General features: G+C 39.5%; 1 protein-coding gene across 4 annotated transcripts in view; it reads left to right on the top strand.

Annotated features, from left to right (window-relative positions):
• Positions 1-23,996, top strand: part of MANBA (mannosidase beta) — a 111,206-nt gene that overhangs the window by 6,449 nt on the left and 80,761 nt on the right. For all 4 annotated transcript variants that reach the window (XM_060147644.1, XM_060147643.1, XM_060147647.1 and 1 more), the window contains 6 exons: positions 1,217-1,311; positions 3,304-3,409; positions 4,203-4,373; positions 6,452-6,575; positions 16,549-16,724; positions 17,601-17,711. In XM_060147644.1, the coding sequence (XP_060003627.1) occupies positions 1,217-1,311; positions 3,304-3,409; positions 4,203-4,373; positions 6,452-6,575; positions 16,549-16,724; positions 17,601-17,711 (783 nt within the window). The remainder of the gene's footprint in view (positions 1-1,216; positions 1,312-3,303; positions 3,410-4,202; positions 4,374-6,451; positions 6,576-16,548; positions 16,725-17,600; positions 17,712-23,996) is intronic.

The raw sequence follows: 23,996 nt of genomic DNA, 5'->3' as shown, positions 1-23,996 counted from the left end.
GGAGTTGCAGTTCCTGAGGCAATCACCCTTGGACCTGTCCCAGTTGGAAAGGAGAAGCCCTCTGAGCCTGTGCTGTGTCCCTCTATGTAGCCGTGGTGTTCACAGACATTAGAACTGAGAAACTTCTCTTACCATTTTCTGTTCCACCTCCTGCCTGGGAGCCCTCATCTGAGAGGTAAAGGGTAGAAAATGAGTAGGAGAAGAAAGAGGTAAGGATTATGGAAGGGAGGACTTGGGGCTGGACCCTGAGATGGAAGAGCATCTGTGAACACCCAGCAGGCCAGTTGTCTAGGGCAGAGGGCCAGATACTATTTTAGGCTGCATGGGTCACTTGGTCTCTGTCGTGTCTACTCAACTCTGCTATTGTAGCATGAAAACTGCCGTATGTAATTTATAAAGGAATGGGCCTGGCTGTGCTCCAGTAAAACTTTCTTTATCGACACCTGTCCATTCTTAGCTCACTGGCCATACAAAAACAGGCAGTGAGCTGCATTAGGCCTATGGGTTGTAGTTTGCTGACCTAGTCTAGGCTAATATAGGAAACCTGAAGTCTGTAAGTTTGACGGTATCTATGCTGCCTGTATATTCTCTGCAGAGATCCTTTCTGTGTTCACTTAGTAAAGCTGAGTGAAAAATAACTTGGTAAAATCTGAGTAAATCGAAGGAGTGGGAGTTTTGCTCATCTTTGGGCAGTAGAGGAGAAGTGTTCCTCTTGAGGCCAGCTGGGATAGTGGCAGCAAAACGCACAGTGAGAACCAGAAGGCGGTGAGTGTCTGATGACTGTGCACCATAAGAAGTGCTGCCGTTCATTCTCTGCTGATACCTTGCAGGTTCTGTGCTTGGTTTTAACAGAGGAAGCCAATCTTCATCTCCACACATGTTCTTTCATAATGAAACTATGTAATAGTTGTATCTCAGAGCTCTTTCATTTCAGGTATTTTGATTGTGTTGGGCTTTTTTTTTTCCGTTTAAAATTATTTTTAGTATTTTTAGTATGCTCATGCCATGGCAACTTTGTTTGAAAGGTAATGGGCTCTTAAACAGATGGAGCTTTAGCTTTGAGGATGGGATGTGTCGGCATACGAAATGCTTGCACTCTTAGGCCAAGAGTTCATTAATTTTTAGGTAATAAATAGCTATCATTGATAGTTTATTTTGTGTTTTTTAATTAATTATTTTTGCATATTTAATCACCTACCATAATTTTTATCAACAGGATCCTTACTACAGATTTAATAACCTTAACTACCGATGGATCGCCTTGGATAACTGGACCTATATCAAGAAATTTAAAATCCCTTTTGACCTGAGGTACTTTTGTGTGTCTATCTATATTTATATCTATCCATTTATTATTATTATTTGAACTTTTGTTCTTTTTCTGTCTGCGATAGTCTTCTGTTTCTTTAGGTTGCCTATCCGAACATTGTCAGACTAAAGCCTGTACTATAAAAGTGAATATATATGATTTATGTTTTGATTTGTGTATGAGGGTGGTGCCACTGATCATTAGTCACAAAATTATGTCTTATTCAATCATTTTTCCAGTGGTTATAATGGAGTCACCTCGACCTAGTCAGTTCTCTTATCTGCCTTTCCTTTTCCCTGCCCTCCCAGTAATCCATAGAGTGTCTATATTTACAATATTGTCAAGTAGGATCAGAGATACATCCTTTGTTTGGTGTAGCGTTAACCAGCCACTGAAACTAAGGCATTGGCCTTAGATTATGTCATGAGGCCACGAGGAAAACCATGGTATAGTTTTCAGTAATGTTCTATGTAGCAGAATGTAACCCAATTGTATCTACCACCATTATTGCTAAATTAAAAAAAAAAAAACCCTTTTGTCCCTTTAATATGACCTTTTTTTGGGTAATTATTTACTAGCTTCTTAAAAAAGAAATAAAGCCAGAAAATAGTGCTCACTATCATGGAGTTACTGTGTTCCAGGCTCTTATTTCCAGATAATACTTAAAATATCTCTAATAGGGGGTCCTCTTTCACCTTGAACTCAACATATCCGAAATTTAACCAATTGACTTTCCCACTGAAAGCTTGCTTTATATTCTAGCAACCTCGTTATTTCTCTTACTGTAATACCTTCTTCCCAATCTTCTGTGCCCAAGGAGTTTTTGGCTCATCATATCTTTTCTTCATCTTCCTATATTCGGTCTGTTTCTGAGTCCTGTTAATTTTTGCCTATCATTTCTCTTGATTCAGCCCCTGCCTCCTCATTTCCAAGTTTCCACCTTTGCCTAGGCCTTTATTATTCTCCAGTCTTTCGTATGCAGAAACATAAGATTCATCTTTCCCGAATTTTGATTTTACCATGACATTCTTGCTTAAGAATGACGGTGTCTTCCTTTCGATTGGCAGATCAAGTTTAATTTTCTCTGCTTGTCTGTGAAAATGCTGCTTACTGTTGCCAATTGTGCACCACTTCCTGCACCTCCATCCCCCATCCCTCTCTCAGCCCTAGGCAACCACTAATTTATTTTTTATTTCTGTGGATTTGTTTCTTGTGGAAATCTCAAAGAAATGGAATTATGCAATATGTGGTCCTTTGTGACTGGCTTCTTTCACTTAGCATAATAATGTTTTCAAGCTCATCCGTGTTGTCATGTTCACCAGTACTTCATTTCTTTTTATTGCTGAGTGCTATTTTATTGTATGGGTATACATTTTATTTATTTTGTTCTTCTTTAAACTCTTGTCTCCTTCTTGAAGTCTTTCCTTATGACATAAACTCTGATAGCACTTGTAGTCTATCCAACAAGACTGTACCACAAAGTAGAAGAGATTGAAAGCTTTCTCTTTGTTTCCTGTGTTTTAGGCTTCAATGCTAATCAGATTGCAGATTCCTTAAATTCAGAGACTGTTTTAGTTCCCTGTAAGGCTTAGCAGAGTGCTGGGCACATAATGTTTACTCATAGATACTTGTTCCTTGGTTAATGCGTTCTCTTAGTGTTAGTAAATATAATAGTTTGTGACAATGTTTTATGTCTATTATTTAACTTGGTTCTCATAAGAATTTGTGAAGTTCTAGGAAACAAGTCAATGCATGGAAATTAGAAGTCATGCTCATGATTTTATGGTGATTGAAATATTTTGAAGAAAGTTAAACTGGATCACTCAACATAAAAATATATTAAAGCAATATTTCTGAAAATTTCATTGCAAACTCCCTTCTAAGAATGTATATTTTCTGTGAAATATTTATTCCTTTCGTTCTTAACTAATAAAAAAAAGGCTAATTATCTAAGTTAATGTTCTATACATCTTGTTTTAAAAATCTTTTTTTAGCAAATGGCGTAAAGTACAGTTGGTTTTTGAAGGCGTTGATACAGTTACAGTAGTCCTGCTCAATAATATTCCTGTTGGCAAAACAGACAACATGTTCAGAAGCTATGTAAGTACATAATGACATCAGGTTAAAAAGAACCACTTGTAGGTATTTGGGTTCATTGTTATCATGAGTGGCAAGTACAGGTCCTTGGATGCACTGGGTAAGTTACTTTATCTCTCAGTTGCCATATTTGTAGAATGATGAAGACACTCAAACCCTATGGAACTATTGTGAGGATATAATGAGCTAATTATATAAAGTGATCAGTATTTTTGGCACATAGGCAATGTTTGACAAATGCTGCTCCCTTCTGTTATTTGGTAATCCAGAGTTTCATGGGAAATGACAGTTGACAAACCATTTTAAAAGAAAATGTTCCTTCCTTTCTGGAACAGTTACCTTAAGAGATTGTATCCTGATCTCCCTTCCCTTTCAAGGGTAGACTTATCAAAACGAAAATAACTTATGACTTAGAAATACATACTATGCATAGCGGAGAGTCAGGTTATCACGAAGTGTCTAGGAAATCCTTGGCAATTCAAAGCCATGTGTGAATAGCCAGAGCAGACATTCCAGGGCTAAAGATAGTCTCTGCTTGCGCTGTTTGCCTAGAACCATCATCTGTCAGTAAAAATAGCAGGAGAAAACCTAGAAATCTATGTTTGCGTAGGAGAATGTGATCAGTTATAACTAAAAGTAGGCAACGAAGTTATACTATTTTGGAGAAGTGCTTTCTCCTGCCAAAAGGCTAAACCTAAAGATTTCAGTTATTTTATGCATCTTTCATGCATTCTGCCTCTATCTAAAATTTTACACAGGAGGCTACTTTCACATTTGTTCTTTCCCTTTAATTTAGAGCTTTGATATTACACATGTGGTCCAAGCAGTAAACATCCTTGAGGTGCATTTCCAGTCACCAGTGATATATGCGGACCAGAGGAGTAAAGTTCACACTCACTACAGCGTGCCCCCCAACTGCCCTCCGCGTGTGCAGGATGGCGAATGCCATGTCAACTTTATTCGCAAGGTACCAGACTCGCAATGGAAGGGCTTTAGCCTTGAGGATGGGATGAGGGCATATGAAATGCTTGTTTGAAGACTCCAGTTGTATTTCAGAAGTTGGGCATCTCTTTCCTGCCCCCTTAGTGGGATTTAAAAATTAGAAATAAGAACCAGGGCTTCCCTGGTGGCGCAGTGGTTGGGGGTCCGCCTGCCAATGCAGGGGATGTGGGTTCGTGCCCTGGTCCGGGAGCATCCCACATGCTGCGGAGCGGCTGGGCCTGTGAGCCATGGCCGCTGAGCCTGTGCATCCGGAGCCTGTGCCCCGCAGCGGGAGAGGCCACAACAGTGAGAGGCCCGCGTACCGCAAAAAAAAAAAAAGAAAAAGAAAAAGAAATAAGAACCAAAAATTACAAGAATTTTTGTAGAGAGCTTGTCTTTCTAGGTTTCCTTCTTGAGGAGTGCTTCAGAACTTAGATAACGTTGGAAAAAGAAGAAAGATAGGTGACTGATAATGTACCTTTACAATTTTTTATTTTTTTTTGACTGTGCCATGATGCTTGCAGGGATCTTAATTCCCTGACCAGGGATTGAACCCATGCCCCCTGCAGTGGAAGCGTGGAGTCCTAACCAGTGAACCACCAGGGAATTCCCCCTTTACAATTTTTTTAAAAAACCACCTGGGTTTATCAAACTTTTCACCAGACTGTATGGTTCATGTTTATGAGTGATTCTTATTACTAGCCTTCTGCAACTGTGCCCCGGTTGAACTGATTGGTTTTGGGCTGTAAGTTCAGAAACCAGGATTTCTGAATTCATACTGGAGGAAATAGGAGTTGGCAAGAAACTCTAGTTAGAGTTTCTTAAACTGTTGTATCTTTATCTTTCAATATGTTTCTTCATTCTTCATAGTTATTACATTTAAATATAATAGTGGGTGCAGAGATATTTGGGAGAAATTTAAAGAGTAACTATTGTGTTGCTTCAGTGTAATATGCTTTTGAAGAGTAAATGTACATAATTAGATTTTATGGTCTTAGAACATTTCTGCCAAATTTAACTATGTTTCCTAGGTTGATAGATTATTTTTTTAGTTATCTATTGCTGTGTAACAATTATACCAAAACTTATCAGCTTAAAACAACATTTATTATCACAGTTTCTGTCAGTCAGGAATGCAGGTGTGGCTTAGCTGGGTACCTCTGGCTCAAGGTCACTCATGAGGTTACTGGCAAGCTGTGGACCAGGGCTGCAGTCACCTTAAGCCTGGATGAGGCCTACCTCAGCTCACCCATGTGGTTATTGGCAGGCCTCAGATGGGCTTCCAGGCTCACTCATGTGGGCCTCTCTACAGAGCTGCCTTACAGCATGGCAGCTGACTTCCCCCTTGGCCAAGAGAGAGCTGACAGAGCACCCAAAACAGAAGGTGCACTCTTTTATAACCTAATTTTGGACGTGCTCTCACTGCTGTTGTATTCTGTTGGTTAGAAGTGATTCATTAGGTCTAATCTGTACTCAAGGGGAGGGGATTACACAAGGACCTGAATACCAGGAGAGGATCATTTTGGGTCATTTTAGATGCTGTATATGGGACACACACACGCTATTATGGACTTAATTCTGTGCCCCCCAAATTTGTATATTAAAGTCCTAACCCTCAGTAAGGTCAAAATGTCACTCTATTTGGAGATGAGGTCTTTAAAGAGGTGATTCAGTTAAATGAGACCGTTAGGATTACTGCTGATCCAGTATGGTTGATGTCTTTATAAGAGGAAATTTGGACAACAGAGGGAGAAACTAGGGGCATGTGTGTGTGTGTTTGTGTGTGTGTATACAAAAGGCTATGTGAGGGCACAGTGAGAAGGTGGCCATCTGTAAGCCCAGGAAACCAAACCTGCCAACACCTTGATCTTGGACTTCCCAGCCTCCAGAGCTATGCGAAAGTTAATTTCTATTGTTTAAGTCACCCAGTTTTTGGTATTTTGTTACGGCAGCCCTAGCAAACTAGTACACATGTACATAATATTTTAAAAGAAAAAGGTTTTCATAATGTTTAAGTTTCATGGTAATTAGAATCGATCTTCTTTTTTTCCCTTAAAATTGCAGGCACAGTGTTCCTTTAGTTGGGACTGGGGGCCTTCCTTTCCTACCCAGGGCATCTGGAAAGATGTTAGAATTGAAGCCTATAATATTTGTCATCTGAACTACTTCACATTTACCCCCATATATGGTAAGCTAAGAGCTGTGATTTCTTGTTTTTCTTTTTTGAGCCTCCTCTATGTTATAAAAATTGGGTTTATAATTTGAATATATATACAGTTGGCCCTTGAACAACATGGGTTTGAACTGTGCAGGTCCACTTATGTGTGGATTTTTTTCAACAAATACTACAGTACTACATGATCCGAGGTCTGTCGAATCCATCGATTCAGAACTGTGGATGTGGAGGGCTGACTTGGGGCATCAGTGGATTTTGGTATCTCCAGCAGGTCCTGGAAGCAATCTGCTGTGGATACTGAGGGACAACTGTACTTTTCAGAGACTTATTTAAAAAAAAAATTTATGGCACATTAAATTTAGAAAAGTGAAAAATATGTACAAACTGATTTGTCATGAAAATTTTAAAAAAATTAATTAATTTATTTATTTTTGGCTGTGTTGGGTCTTTGTTGGTGTGCGCGGGCTTTCTCTAGTTGTGGCAAGCGGGGGCTGCTCTATGTTGTGGTGCGCCGGCTTCTCATTGCCGTGGCTTCTCTTGTTGCGGAGCACGGGCTCTAGGCGCGCAGGCTTCAGTAGTTGTGGCGCACGGGCTTAGTTGCTCCGCGGCATGTGGGATCTCCCTGGACCAGGGCATGAACCCGTGTCCCCTGCATTGGCAGGCGGATTCTTAACCACTGCGCCACCAAGGAAGTCCCTGTCATGCAAATTTACTGTATAAAGCAGTTAAGTAGGTGGGTACCTACCTTTTAACATATTCTGAAAAATAAAAAATGAGAGGAGGAATGAAAGAAAGAAAAGAAAGGAAAGAGGAAGGGAGGGAAGGAAGGAAGCTCTGTTCTCCCAAGCTGTTTCTTAAAAGAATTTGGGCTGCTGGCTTGCACTCCTTTTTGCTGCCCCTGTAGTCACTTTCAAAACTCCATGGTGCTGAGTTCTTGGTTTGCTTAAATCATTGGGCTGACTTTCTGTCACTGCACATTTTCTCCTCTGAAGGCCATGACATACCAGCCTTGTTAAGAGTTGAAAATAAACTGGAAGACAGACAAGGCATTAAAGAAGCTCTTATAAGGTAAAGAATACTACTTTTTCAGTTGAAAGGAGCATTAAAGAAAACCTCAGAAATCTCACAGATGTCAATGAATTGGTTAAAAACTGGTCAAATATTTGTTGAGTTCTTTGCCCAGCACTGTGTGTATTTGGCATAGAAAAGAAGTATAATGTGTTTACTCATCCCTGCAAGTTGGTTGAGGTGGGGAGGGGAGATATAAACAATTATCAAACCAAACTAGATTGTGTCATAGTCTTTGGGATGGCAGCCCCAGTAGTTCAGAAAACCAGAGATCAAAGGATTTGAGAAGTTAGGGAAATCAGGGCGAAGGTGGAGGCAAATGGGATTTTAAATGATAACTCATGATGCTCAGTCCAGTTCCATGCAGGCCTAACTAGATGAAGTCTGTAAGCAAGTATGTGGTGTGTCCATACAAGAGTTCTGTTGTCTTTAGGGCCCTGGTGACCCTAGATTGCTGTTCGATGGAGCCAGATCTGTGTTTTCTAAAGGCAGAAGACAAAAGCATATCAGAGACGGTTGATAATTGAGGAAGTTATTAGGTGCTGCTGGCATTTTTTTTTAAAATAAATTTATTTATTTATTTTTGGCTGTGTTGGGTCTTTGTTTCTGTGCGAGGGCTTTCTCTAGCTGCGGCAAGCAGGGGCCACTCTTCATCGCGGTGCGTGGGCCTCTCACTATCGCGGCCTCTCTTGTTGCGGAGCGCAGGCTCAGTAGTTGTGGCTCATGGGCCTAGTTGCTCCGCGGCATGTGAGATCTTCCCAGACCAGGGCTCGAACCCGTGTCCCCTGCATTGACAGGCAGATTCTCAACCACTGCGCCACCAGGGAAGCCCGCTGCTGGCATTTTTAAATGCTTAAAAGGCATTGGAAGATCTAATGTAAATTGCACATATAAATGTGGCTGTTTAGAGCTTTCTAGTTTAGTGTTTCTCAAACTTTTCTTCAGAGGCTCAACCCGAATTGAGCCTTGCTATGAAATCAAATACATAATGGTTCACTGCCCCCCATCCCCACCCGTAATTTTTCTCAGGTGTATATAATAAAACCTACTGTAAGAAGGGGTCTGATTTTGCCAAAAGTTATTTATTTAATAGTTTTGAAGTTTAATCAGTGTTTTAGGTGGTTAGCAAAAAGTGCTGTGAGTTCCAGGTATCCTGATATCTGAAAAAATTTGAATAACACTGCTCTAGTTTAATTTAAAATTTTCAATATGAAGCTAAACATTTCTTCCTGAGTATGAGTCATTAGGGTTCAGTTTATTCACCATTAGTGACTGGGCGAATTTTATTTGAATTAAATCAATTTAAGTGATGCTTAAAATTTAATTTAGACTCGGTGTAATCAGTTATCCATATCAACTACATTTTTGATGTTTTATGACTACAATATATTTTGTACTTAACATAGGGAAGAATATCTTTCCTGTTCAGAAGATGTGTCCTGTGCATATTAAGCAGTAATTCTTATATTTTTGATTAATTTTATAGATTTCAGTTTGGTTACTTGATGTAATAGAGAAAATTGAAGCATAAACTTATGAAAGCATTAGGAGAGGAACTTCCTTTAGGATTTTTTCAGAATTTTTTTTTTCAGTTTGTATTTGGAAGATAGCAATCATTACTGAAATCAATAGAAACTTAGAAGTTGAAAATAATAGAGAATAAACTAATATATTCTGGATACTTTTTGCATTTATTTGGTACACAGTTTGAGGCAGGCATTGAGAGTTACTAAACATTTTTAAAAGGATTAGTTCATAATCAAAAGTAGGTACATGTAATTTTTATTTAAAATCAAATACTGTATTCATTTTTAAAATTTAAGTGTGAAATGAGGTTAGTCAAAACTAATGCAAGCAGTGGCTAATCTCTGTATAATAGTACTACAGATAGTTTGTATTGTATTCTTCCAAATTTTTATATTGAGCCTATATTGTCTCTATAATAAGGGAAGAAAGCAGTTAAACTAATCTAGTATCTAGTAATTTCAGGCAGCTTATTATGAAAGGCTAAACTACTTTGACTTTGTAGCACTTTCTGCTTTCTGCCTATTGAGGCTAGAAGAAAATAACGTTTTTGCTTTTCCAAATGTTTAATTTATTTCTTAATTTAAAATTAGTGAGTTTAACCCCAAAGATCAAATGACCAACCATAGTTCCCCAATTTAATTGTATAAAATATGACAGAAAAAAGGCTGTTAGACTTTTAAAAACTAACTTGAAATTTTTGTGAATTAATTTGCTTTATGTATATATATATATATATATTTTTTTTTTCTTTTCTGCATTCTTAATCCTTAGCATAGTGGTTTCTAAACTTTTGTACTTTTGAATATCCTTTGGTCATTTGTTTGATTTTGCCCTAACCTCAGCTTCCTAAATGATTTTCACATATTCTTAATATTTAAGGTAATAAAAGCAAATTTATATTTGGAAAAAATACTGAGGTCAAAGGGAAACAAGAGTTACTCTCATTATCTCTTAGGCTGTTGCCATTTATCTGGGTTTTGAGAGATACCAACTTATTGATGTGACTTTCTCTAAAACGTCATTAGAAAATATTTATTTGAATGTCTGTGTGTGTGTGTGTGTGAGAGAGAGATAGACATATATTCATTTATTGATCATCTCCATGCTAAGTCTTTCATATTTGTAATCTGATGTAAATTGTTCATATTAGGCCCTAAAATTTGTTAGGGAGGGATGGTTGTCTAGTTTTATGAACTTTTCTTAAGGTTACATAGACATATTAAGTCCAAATATATAATAAGTATGTTCTGATGAAACACTGCATTGTTTAATCTTCTGTTACCACAGTTAGAAAGAAATAAAATAGAGATGTTTTTCAACATGTATATCTTCCTTGAGCTGAGGTGAGCTGTGGGTCTTTGACCTGTGCTTGGGCAATTCCGTTCCTCAGAGATGCTGGCTTCCCGACCGTATCCACATTTACTTGCGGCCTTAGCCTAAAGCACCCCGTCTCTTCATTCTTGAAGACATAGCCTTTGAGTTGGAAGAGTGGGCCTAGCTCCTAGCTAGACCCTAGCCTGCACAACAGTGGCCTTTATTGAAGGTCATTGCTGCCCTTTGCTTACAGCTTAATATAGAGAATATAATATTACAACGTAGCAAAGATTTGTCAGTCTTGCTCAGTGCCTTGTTTATTGCATTCCTTTTTGAATGCAAGCATGCATTCACTTTTTTCTTACATTCATTTCGAATCACATTTTCATTACCCATAAAATGATGGTATTCACCCTCGAAAATATATTTATGGGTAGGTAGGTTGCTTGAATAATCTCTGAGTAGCTGCCTTGTTGTGTAAGTCGATTTTTTTTTCTCTAGAACTTACCAATTTATGTTGTTTGGTGGGGGGGTGGGTGGCGGGATTTTGCTTTGTGTCTGTTTTGTTTTGATTTCATCTTTGAGGATTTTGTCCTGCTGAATAGGCAAGGAGATCTTGCTCCTTGGGAAAGAAGGGGAAAACAGCTGTTGTAACTAACTATAAGCCTGCTTTTCTGGCTAATGCAAGCTGTTAGCTCTTTGAAAAGCAGCTACTGTAGTCTGTCCTCTAATTCTGGCAGGAGCATGGGGATGTATCCTATGTTTGAATTTCAGCATTCTGTGGCTCGTTGTCATTGCTGTTCCTTCAGATGCACAAGGCTATCTCTTCATTGCAGCTTTGCATCACCTATGAAAGATGCAAGATGAAGCGAGCAGGTAGGAGGAGGAGCTGGGAGGCGCTCAGTAGGGCTAATCAGGGCAGCCATGTTTGAATAGCTTGCCCCCCAGCGAGAGGAAGCATCTTTCACATCTTACATGAGCAGTCCACCAACGTTTGCAGATCCATCCCATGCTGACCTGAGTGTGCTTCCATGTCCCTGCTGGTTCTTAGCCCTTCCAAATGCCATCCTGTATTATTATTATTTTTTTTTTTGCGGTACGCGGGCCTCTCACTGCTGTGGCCTCTCCCGTTGCGGAGCACAGGCTCCGGACGCGCAGGCTCAGCGGCGATGGCTCACGGGCCCAGCCGCTCCGCGGCATGTGAGATCTTCCCAGACCAGGGCACGAACCCGTGTCCCCTGCATCGGCAGGCGGACTCTCAGCCACTGCGCCACCAGGGAAGCCCCATCCTGTATTCTTAACTGTGACCTTCGGGTATATTTTGTTTCTTTAAGTAGATTCAACATCTTTGCGCTTTGTGATTGGGGTATAATTTATAGTGCCTGTCAAGTTTCACAGACAGTAGTTATTCAAGAAATATATTTCCACTGTTTGGCAGAAATGCTCACATAACTGTTGTCATGCCTTTGTCAGGTAGTTTAGGTTACAAAGATAGTGTTTTGACAAATGGAAGAACTGTGGCACCATGTAATTATGCATTTAGTGGAAGGTCAGACACATTCTTTATGTTTGTAGATTTCAGTGTTTTTTCTTTTTTAGAAAGACGCTCATATTAAGAGGCTAATATTTTATGGTTACAGTCCCTTCAAATGCTTTGTTTCACATTATACGTATTTGCTATTAGGACTTAGGATTCTGAAGGACAAAAAGCACCTTTGCTTTTGGTCTTCCTCATTATTCATATGCAAATTTCAATCTGTGCGCACCTGCTAGTGTCTTTCTTTTTGATAGGCGCCTCTGTGGGAGATGAGTGGAAGGTAGAGAGCACTGGAGTTAGGAAACCTGGGCCCTTGTCCTGTCCACTGGCTCGGGAGCTTTGAGCTAGTTCTGCAGTCAAGGCCTCAAATACCACAACTGCAAAGTAACTAGGAGATGGCCAAGTTTCTTTTGCCTCTAACATTCTACAGTTCTTTCCCTGTGTTTGTAAATTACAGCACTCATTACAGCCTAGTGAGGGTATAAGTGTGGAAGAACCAGTTTTTTTTGAAGCTAGCTATATGATTAAATGAAGGTACTGATATTTGAGGCTTAATTACAATCAGTTAAAGCAAGGCTTAAGGTGTAGTTTGAGAGTAACTCTTTCTGTAGTTATGGACACACTTGAATTAATGTAATTCATCCGTCTTCTTATTTTTCTACCTCCATGTCTTCCTATACTTTTTTTTTCTCTTAGACAACCGAATAAAGCTGTTTTTTGTTTTTTTAATTTTTATCCTGACCACATCTTGACAAAGGAGTGGACTATATGGGGCTATAAAAGGAGCTGGCACGTTTTAGAAGGTTTTAAAAGTTAATGTACTGGGACTTCCCTGGTGGTCCAGTGGTTAAGAATCCACCTTCCAATGCAGGGGACGCAGGTTTGATCCCTGGTAGGGGGCCCACATGCCACGGGGCAACTAAGCCCCTGTGCTGCAACTACCGAGCCCACGTGCTGTAGAGCCTGCATGCCACAACTAGAGAGAACCCCGCATGCCGCGACAAAAGATCCCGCACATTGCGACGAAGATCCCGTGTGCCGCAACAAAGACCCGACACAGCCAAATAAATTTAAAACAAAAAAAAAAGGTTAAATGTATTGGCCACATCTACACAAATTGGAGTTTTTCCTGAAGATTGTTTTCATGAAGAAGCAGCACACGTTCATCTGGGCTGTGAGGCTGGTTACCCTTTCTACAAATTCCCATCCGAGTCAGACTCATGGTGATTTGTTTGTTTGTTTTTGAAGAAACCTCACTGAATCAGCTTTGGAAGAATCTGAAAATGAGTCAATGGCCGGAACCACATTCTCTGCCATGCCCTGGGTTGCCCACCTGGTTGAGGTTAAATGGAACAAACTATAGACTGTAGTGTCTTCTGCAGGGAGCAGGGCATCAGCTAGGACATCGCTGAGGCTCCAGGCCAGGGAAGGCCTCAAGTTGTAGAGAGAGCTCATCAGCTTGCTCTCCACCCTGTTTTGATAAGGAGTTCCTGTCCTGTTTGGGCCCAGGGTTGATTAGTCAGGGTGAGGAAGGATGCAAAACTTGGTGTCATTGAGAGGGAGACCTGGGAGGGGATTTTAAGTCATTTAGTAAACTTTCTTCTTTCTTATCCCATCCCCGGTACTTTGTCCAATTTTGAAATGATCTTGCATTCCACTTCAGGAGAGCTGGGGGTGATCGGTATTCTTTAGGAAAGGATAACTTGTTAGTGCTGGAAGAGATATGCTGGGAAGCTGCATTCTAGAAATGGGTCTTGATTTATAAGGGGGCGCTCTCCTTAACTAGAAATAAGATTATACATTTTAAAATTAGCCAGTGAAAAGAAGTGACCAGGTAATACCAGGAAAATTATTATTTAAGACTCTCAGGATGCTCTGTGAACCTAAACTACTGAAATTCTCCATGGAATTCTCCTCCTGGAAGGAAGGGTTGTACTTCATTTGGAAGAAGAAAAGAGTGCAGAATATGTTGTTGTAGGGTATTTGGTAATGACACGATAGGCTTGTAAATCTTCATGTTGGGTTTTTAATTCCTCAGCTTTAGTGTTTTCATTTAGTGGCACCCGAGGGAGTTAACAGGATGAGCTCCAGAGGGGTGCCGATTTACTTTAGAACCTTCCATGTTAGAAGCAATAGAAACTGGACAATTTTGCCAGTAACCTTTGGGAATTACTCTGTCTTCCTTCTAGAGGCCCTTACAAGCAGCTGATTCTCTGCTGAAGAAGTGATAGGAAACGGCCAAGGAGCCTGCCTTTTTAAAAAAAATTTTGGCTACGCTGCGCGGCATGTGGGATCTTAGTTCCCTGACCAGGGATCAAACCCGTGCCACCTGCATTGGAAGGCGGAATCTTAACCACTGGACCACCAGGGAAGTCCCAGGGAGCGTGCTTGAACTTGGTGGTTATTGGTTGGTAGGAGAGGCCTAGAGGGCAGAACTAAAATCTCTAGGTGGAAATGAAAGAAAAGTGGATTTCACATCAGTGTAGAGGACGACTTTCCAATAGTCAAGGCTAGCAGAAAGGGAGGCAGAGGTTTTTGTCATTATATTAAAGATATTAAAGACAGATTAGAATGGCCTTTCGGGGGAAATATATTAGGGTAGAGATCAGCAAACTTTTTCTGTAAAGGGTCAGCTAGTGAGCATTTTCGCTTTTTGGGCCATATGGCCTTTGTTGCCGTTACTCAACTCTGCCTTTGTAGCATGAAGGCGACCGAAGACAATACGTAAAATGTGGGCATGGCTGCTGTCTGGCCTGCTGGGCTGCCATGACGAAATACCAAAGACTGGTCGGCTTCAGCCACAGAAATTGACTTCTTACAGTGCTGGAAGCTGGGAAGTCCAAGATGAAGGTGCTGGCTGACTTGCTTTGTGTTGAGGGCCTGCTTCCTGGCTTGTAGATGGCCAACTTTCTAGTTGTGTTCTCACGTGGTTGGGGGCTGAGGGGGTGTGCGGGGAGAGAGAGAGAAAGAAAGAAATGGATCTCTTCCTCTTCTTATAAGGCTACTGTCCTATCAGAATAGGACCCCACCCTTATGAACTCATTTAACCTAATTACCTCCTAAAAAAACCCCCTCTCCAGATAGAATCACATTAGGGGTTAGGGCTTCAACATATGAATTTTGGGGGGGAATGATACAATTCAGTCCATAGCAGCTGTGTTCCAATAAAATTTTATTTACAAAAATAGGAGGTGGTCCAGATTTGGCCCAAGGACCATAGTTTGCTAGCCTGTGGTCTAGAGGGAATCAAACACATCGGAAAGTAGACCAGGTGATCTGTCAGCATACTTCTAGTTCACCAGTTTTGTGAATCTGTGCTGTTTTGGTCAAAGACTCAGCCAAAGGACATATTTGATGTCTAGCATAGCTTGACATCATTAAATGTTCTCCTATATAATAAGATCCTCTCCCCACTGTAAAACTCCTGAGCACCACTAAGATGTGGTTTGGGGGAAATTATGTGGATTGAGTTGGCAGAATTTAGAGGTTAAATGTTTTCGAGGTCTCTAGTTTTAGACTGTCTTGGTTCACATCTGCCACTTACTAGCTGTGTGATCTTGGGCAAGTTACTTAATTTCTCTGTCTCAGTTTTCTCATTTATAAAATGATGATAGTAGTGGAATTTACCTTATAGCAATGGTGTGATGCTTAAATAAGTTAATACTTGTTGAGAGCATAAAACAATGCCTGGATCATAGTAAGATCTTGGTAAATGTTATCTATTATTATTTCTTGAAATAAGAGATAGTGAGGGAAACCAGAGGGACTATGATTTCGAGTTAAAGGTGAGGTAGCTGTCAAAGATTTAGGGATGTTTTAGAAAATAAACAGCTTTGGATCAGATTGGAGTGTGTGCTTCTGTTTAAGAACAATAAAAATGTGGTAAAGGGAATATGAATATTTTTCTAAACAACCTTTAATTCTCCTATCCTAGTATTATCACACGTTTGTACTTGTCCACATCCCATTAGACCCTTAGCTCATGAGGGCAGGGGCCATGTTTATTTACCCTGGTGACTGTTTAAGTCCCATCACTTAGCAAAGAACATGGCACTTAGATGGTTCTCAGTAAACATTTATTGGATAAATAATTACATTTAAAATGCATCTTTATTTTTTCCACATTGGATTAATTCTAATACACCTAAGTTTCTAACTTATTATATGGCTTAAAAACCCTCAGTATTTTTACTTTATAAAAAGGAACAAGCAAGTATGTTTGATAAATCAAGACTGATAAATCTTGGAAGATTTATGTTACCTTTTCATTTGTAATTTTCTATTTGTGTCATATTTATAAAGTTTTTGTGACTTATGATTGTAACATTTTTAGAGTAGAAGTATATATAAAAATATAATTTTGGTTATTCTTCTTCAGAATTAAGGATTAAACTCTAAACATTAAAAGAGAATTTTCACTGAACTTTTGATCAGGATTGCATTTGTGGAGCACTTATAGTTTAGAAGCTGCATTGGCCTTTTTTTCAGTGAATCCTACATAATATATATGTATTTGTTCTTTTTCTCTTTGTACCTTAGATAATAATATCCAGGAGTGGAATCTTGAAATAGAGTCTTCTTTTGATGTTATCAGTTCAAAGCCAGTTTTGGGTCAAGCGATTATAGCCATCCCTGAATTAAAAATACAACAGACAAACAGCGTTGAACTTCATCATGGGGAAAGGATTGTTAAACTCTTTGTGAAAATTGACAAGGTGAATGATGGTACTTCCCGAGAAGCACTAAGATGAAAAGCAGTGTTGTTCAAAAGAAATGCTTAGAAAAAAGGACCTGAGTATTAAAGAAAAGTGTACTTTTTCCATTTTTTTCTTTACTTTTAATCGGTTATATATTTTGTGTGTGTGCAAGCTAAGGAATGATTTTCCCAAATTTTAAGATTAAGAAAACGGAGGTTACGTGATTAATTTGGCATCCTCTCCTCTCAAAAAGTCAGGTGTGTTATATTTTAATTTTTTTGCAGTATTTGGAGTATCCTAAATCCAAAATACATTCTAAGCATCATACTTCAATGCTGTGATTATTTTTGGTATTTGTAAACTATTTTGAATATTGGTACTTATTCTACATACAGAATTCTAATTCTAAACTTATGATCTTTCGTAAGTAGAAGTGAACTGGATTTTACCTTTTCTTATTCCTCTAATTGACAATTGTGAGCTGAAAAGGATAGAGCAAATCAGCATTCAGTAACTGTTCAGATAAAGTAAGAACTCAAAACGCTTTTCTAGTTCTGGGCTTGAAAGAAGAGTTAACCTCAAAGTCCAATTCTAAATGTTAAGAATGTAGAATACATATTAGCTGAGTGTTGCAATGGGAAGAGCTGTTTTTCTGAATGCCCATGTTATTTTGTTATTTCCCTTCCCTTCTGGTATATTAATCCATGCTAAACTCCTAGCATGTTGATTTTTAAATGTTATCTATGGATTGGTATAATTTGGCATAATACAAGGAGAGAGATTTATATTGCTCTGTGCTTGTCTATGAGAAATTGATGTGATGCTCGAATTACTATATTATTTTGCTGAAAATATGCCACAGATTACTTAGACTGACATATTATTTTTTAAAAGAGTGTTACTATAGAAACTTGGTGGCCTCATGGACACGGAAACCAGACTGGGTACAACATGACAGTTCTTTTTAAGCTGGATGGAGGCTTAAGTTTTGAAAAATCAGCTAAGGTAAGCAAATACTTTAAGATATTTGTGAAAAAAAGTATATTTCTTGTTAAAATAGCAATACAGATCTTTGTAGGAAAAGAAGAAACCAACAAAACTTCTGCAACCCCACCACTCAGAGATAATTAGTAGTAATAGTTATATTCATTCAAAAGCTTCTGGTATGTGTATATTTATATTTTTTAATGGACCAGACTTTGCACATTATTTTATTTATAAATATTCTCCTACTGTGTTTTTTTTTTTTTTTTGCGGTACGAGGGCCTCTCACTGTTGTGACTTCTCCCGTTGCGGAGCACAGGCTCCGGACGCGCAGGCTCAGCCACCATGGCTCACGGGCCCAGACGCTCTGCGGCATGTGGGATCCTCCCGGACCGGGGCATGAACCTGCGTCCCCTAGCATCGGCAGGCGGACTCTCAACCACTGCGCCACCAGGGAAGCCCTATGGTATTTTTTCATTTAGGTGTGGGGCAGGACGAGAGCTTGAAGTGGAGCATATAAGATCAAGGTTACTCTCAGGAGAGGCTATGCCCTAGTCAAGGTTGTTTATTCTAGAACAGGTAACTGAGGAATATCTCAGAATTCACTTGCAGTGGGAACTCTAAAGAGTGTTTGTCTATTTGTCCACTTGACTGGGATGGTAGAGGTTGGATTGAATGATCTCTTGTGCCTCCCTGCACTTCCATGATTGCTCAAAAGAGGAAACCAGGATGCTTTAAAAATTTGAGCTGTTTTGCAAGTTTCAGGAATCAATGTTTGCTTTTGAAATTTAGATTAAAATTATAGGTTATTGCCAAATTTGGTAAGAGAACTGATACCTAATTCACCTTTGTTTCCATCCAGGGTAGGTCTTCCAGGGAGTTCAGTTTCTTGGCAGTCCCGAATTTCTTAATGTTTTCAGACCTGCCAGTGTTTCAGCAAGCAAGAAATTCGACTGCTATGTGCCGTCATTATCTGTTTCCTGGCGGGAATCTCTCAGTTTGATTTCTTTCCAGCCTTTATTTGGTGGGAATGTGTCAGACTGGGATTTCTTTTTTATTTATTGTGTAGTATAACACACAAGAGAAAAAAACCAGAACATAAATGGAACACTTAACGAATGATCAGAAAATGAACACTCACGTGACTGTCATCCTGATCCAGAAACAGGAGCATTACTGGCACCTCAGAGCTTCCCCACTCTGTGCGAGCTTCCCCAATCACTGCCCCCTTTCCTTCCCGTAGATCCACTGTCCTGACTTATAACACTATATTCTATTTTTGCCTGTTTTTAAATGTTATGTACATAGAACCACATAGTTTATATTCTTTTATGACTGGCTAACTTGGCTCAACATTATATCTGTGACATTTAGATATGTTGTGGTGTGTAGCTGTAGTTTGTTTACTTACATTGCTTTGTACTGTTTCATTGTATTACACATTCTGCTGTTGAATTTGGGTAGTTTCCAGTTTTGGCTTTCCCGGATAATGCTGCTGTGAACTTTATCGTATGACACTCGGAGCACATATGCCCCCAACAGTATTCCTGCTGGAGTGGGATTGCTGGATCATAGGGTAGGCATGGGTTCAGCTTTTACAGAGGATGCTAAATTGTTTTCCAAAGTGTTTGTATTTCACCTTTACTCTGCACGCTCCCATGTTCGCTAACACTTGGTACTGCGTCAGAGGGGAATTCTTCCTTCATCACTGGCCTCTCCCTATCTGCTCTCTACTGCTCATGTTTCCTGATGGTTTCATTGTTATCCTGGGCTTGCTTTATGCAAAAATATTTCTGTTTTTAAAGTATCTCACTGAAATCCATATTGCTAGGTTTATATCTTTCTTGCCTGTCTTCCATCGACGTTAGACGTATGCGTTTTAATCTTTTGTTGACTGGGCACGTCAGAAGACGACAGCACAGTCTCCGACGGAACGCCTTGGGGAAGTTACAGATTTTGGTTGCAGCCCATGCAGGCAGAGATGTACTGGGTCACAAAAAGAATGCAGGTGCTGTGGGGAAGGGAAAGTGCTGACTCTATTTCTTTTGGACGGGAAAGAATATCTTGATGACTGAGATTTTTGTTGGTGTTGTTAAAAGGAGTAACTTCGGAGCAAATGGTTTAAGTATGGGGGAGATAATTAATGAGTACTTCAAAAATAAATAAATTAGGGCTTCCCTGGTGGTGCAGTGGTTGAGAGTCCGCCTGCCGATGCAGGGGACACGGGTTCATGCCCTGGTCCGGGAAGATCCCACATGCCGCGGAGCGGCTGGGCCCGTGAGCCATGGCCGCTAGCCTGCGCGTCCGGAGCCTGTGCTCCGCAACGGGAGAGGCCACAACAGTGAGAGGCCCGCGTACCGCAAAAAAAAAAAAAAAAAAAAAAAATTAATTAAAAAATAAAAGCAAATGTTGGGATATTATAAAGTCTGTCAAGCAAGTTATTTCAAGAGGGACCTTAGAATGTGAGTCTGGGAGAGTTGGCTTTATCAGTTTAGGAAACCAACTTGATTTTTTAACACAAAAGAAAGTTTTGTGTCTAAATGGTAGTGGGAGAGGCTACTCTGGGTAAATGGAATAAAAAAGAAACTCCTCCCCATGACTGTTTTTGCCATTTTCTGCTCTAATTGAATATTTGTATTCTACTAATTGATTGTATTGAATTGCCTAGATAGTATGTGTGTTAAGGGCATAATAAATAGTTTGGAATGACTGTTACGGTTTACCTTTCTGGAAAACTAGGAAATCACTTAGTTGATATTTCACTTTAGCACAACTTACTTTGTAAGACTCTTCCAAGTATTCCCTATATAAGGTAAATCTTTTTGCTGAAAGCAAGAGAAGGTAGTTGCTGTTTATATTTGACCTGGCATCAAGATTCTCCAATTAAATTACTGTAGGGAAAGAAAAAAATGTAATCATATGTATTCCACAATCAGAAAATTATATTGCACAGTTCCCAAGCCAGAAGAGGTAAAAGATTGCCCCTAGCTATTACAATTAGAAAAATAATGGAGATTTCCTTTACTGTTTTGTTTTTTAAAAACTTCACTTTGCTCTTTGTTTCTTGAGTTCCCAGTTTCATCTTTGCAATATGCACAGGGCAGAAAGAGGTCCCAGTGCCACTTCCTCTTTCAAAGTGAGGTCCCAGTGCCACTTCCTCTTTCAAAGTGCTACTCTTGGCTCTCTCAAGACCTTAAAAGCACATAGCCAAAAAATATGGAATTCAGAATAATCAAGGTGTATTTCTGACCACTTCTGTACTTTTGATCCATACTGAGGGTCCACAGAGATGTGAAGTGTGTTTCCTTCTGTATTTCCCAGGTTTCCTAGGACAGCCATAACAAATGAGTAGCTTAAGATAAAAATAATTTATTTTCTCACAATTTTGAAGGCTGGAAGTCCAAAATCAAGGTTTTGGTAGGGCCGTGTTCCTTCTGAAGTTTTCAGGGAAGGCTCCTTCCTTGTCTCCTCTAGCTCCTGGTAGTTACTGCTAGTCCTTGGCATTTCTTGGCTTGTGGGTGCATCACTCCAATCTCTGCCTCTGTCGTCATATGGCCTTTTCCCTGTGTGTGCCTCTGCTTTTCTTTTCTTTTTTTTTTTCTCAATTAGCTGTATCTCATTATCACCCCTTCAGATCAATAAATCAATCATTCCTTCTTTTTGATAATTTAATTTAAGTTATTTATATTTGACTGCATTGGATCTTCGTTGCTGAGCGTGGGCTTTTCTCTAGTTGCGGTGAGCGGGGGCTACTCTTCGTTGTAGTACGTGGGCTTCTCACTACGGTGGCTTCTCCTGTTGTGGAGCACGGGTTCTAGGCACGCGGGCTTCAGTAATTGTGACTCGCGGGCTCTAGAGCGCAGGCTCCGTAGTTGTGGCTCATGGGCTTAGTTACTCCGTGGCAGGTGGGATCTTCCCGGACCAGCGATTGCACTGTGTCCCCTGCATTGACAGGCAGATTCTTAACCACTGCGCCACCAGGGAAGTCCCTCTGCTTTTCTTATAAGGATACTAGCCACTGGATTAGGGCCCACCCTAATTTGGTATGACCTCATTTTAACTTAACTAACTGCGTGTTCAAAGACCGTATTTCCAAATAAGGTCACATTCTGAGTTTCTGAATGACATGTATTTTGAGGAAACACTGCTCAACTCAGTACACCTTTCTTTTATCTTTCTCCCTGTCAAAGTTAAACATTTCCAAAATGGCTATAGGCAGTGGCTTACCCAGAGTGGGCTATGGGAGCAGTTAGCATTGGGTGTAGGCAGCAAGTGGCTGCATTGTGTGTAGACGACAGGTGGCCTGTCTTTTATTAGTAGTATGTTCTGGCAATTCTTTGCAACATCAGTGATAAAATATTCCTCCCCCCAAAATCTTTTGTTGGTCTGTTTTACCCATGTGTGCAATTGTACTTGAGTTTTAATACCATATGTGTAGGCTTCAACGTAGCATATTTTTATTATTAACCCTCTAATAAATATTATATTCTACATGGAAGTGAATTTGGAGAACTTTTATATGGTTGTCCCCAGGCTCATGGGGACTTAGCTTCATACAGTCATTTTGAAAGTATGTTCATAACAGTTTGGAATTGTTTAAACTTGTTTTGGGCATACTTCATGTCCCTAGTCCCTGTCTTATTACATATTCTTGCATTTAAAAGTAAATTAGAAACAGTAGCACAGTAGTTATAAAAAAGAAGAAACTTAACCTGAGTTACTTCATTGTGACCTCTTGGAGTTCTTATTTTTATGTTTAAAATTTTAAATGGAAAGAAATAATTGATAAGCTGGATTTTATTAAAGTTAAAGACTTCTGCTTTGCCAAAGACAATGTTAAGAGAATGAGAAGACAAGTCACGGGTGGGAGAAAATATTTGCAAGAAACACATCTGTTAAACAAAATATGTAAAGAACTCTTAAAACTCAACAATAAGAAAACAGATAACCCAATTAAAAAATGGGTCAAACATTTAACAGACATCTCACCAGAGAAGAGATACAGATAGCAAATAAGCATGTGGAAAGATACCCCACATCGTATGTCGTCAGGGAAATACAAATTAAAACAACAATGCGATGACACTACCATCTATAAGAATGGACAGACTTTGGAACACTGACAATTCCAAATGCTGGTGAGGATGTAGAGCAACGGCAGCTGTGATTCATTGCTGGTGGGCGTGTCCAATGGTACAGTCAGTCACTTCGGAAGATAGTTTAGTAGTTTCTTACAAAACTAAACATACTCTTACCATATGATCCAGCAATCAAGCTGCTCAGTATTTACCCAAAGAAGTTGGAAACTTCTGTCCACACAAAAACTTGCACATAAATGTTTATAGCAGCTTTATTTCTAATTGCCAAAACTTGGAAGCAACCAAGGTGTCCTTAAGTAGATAAAGTAATAAACTGTGGTCTATCCAGACAATAGAATATTACTCAGCACTGAAAAGAAATGAGCTATCAAGCCATGAAGAGACCTGGAGGAACCTTAAATGCATATCACTAAGTGAAAGAAGCCAATCTGTAAATGATTCCAAGTATGTGATATTCTGGAAAAGACTAAACTACGGAGACATTTAAAAGATCAGTAGTTGCCGAGGGTCGGGAGGAAGAGGGAGTGATGAATAGGCAGAGCACAGAGGATTTTTAGGACAGTGAAACTACTCTAATACCATAGTGATGGATACATGCTATAATATGTTTGTCCAAACTCATAGAATGTGCAACACTGTGAGTGAACCCTAAGGTAAACTGTGGACTTAGGGTGATTATGAGGTGTCAGTATAGGTTCATCGATTGTAACAAATGTACCACTGTGGTGGGGGATGTTGATGATGGGGGTGGATATTCATGTGTAGGGTCGGGGGTAATCTTTGTACCTTCCGCTCACTTTTGCTATGAACCCTAAACTGCTCTAAAAAACTTGTTATTTAAAAAAACTTGAAATAGAGAAAAGTGTTAACTATGATGTGTTGATATGCAATATTTTGCTTGGTAAGTGCATATTTGGGTTCATATATGAAATCTTTTACTAATTTTAATACCTTCAGAGTTGAAATTTATTCTTCTTTTACTTGATAATTGTTTTAAAACTAAAGAATCAAAGTAAAACATGACATCAGTGATATGCTTTAGTAGCGGCAGATATTAAAAAACCCCAAAGTACCTTGGAAATCTTTTTGATAGCACTCCAGATGCTTCATACAGAGATCAACTGTGTGACTTAATCATATAGGTCTGTAGAGAAGGTGGTACAACTGAAATACAGAAGTCATTTATTTCTGGAAAGACTGCCTCCGT

Source organism: Lagenorhynchus albirostris, chromosome 4 (assembly GCF_949774975.1).
Source record: "Lagenorhynchus albirostris chromosome 4, mLagAlb1.1, whole genome shotgun sequence".
Lineage (NCBI taxonomy): Eukaryota > Metazoa > Chordata > Mammalia > Artiodactyla > Delphinidae > Lagenorhynchus > Lagenorhynchus albirostris.
This window is presented reverse-complemented; position numbering and strand designations above follow the sequence as displayed.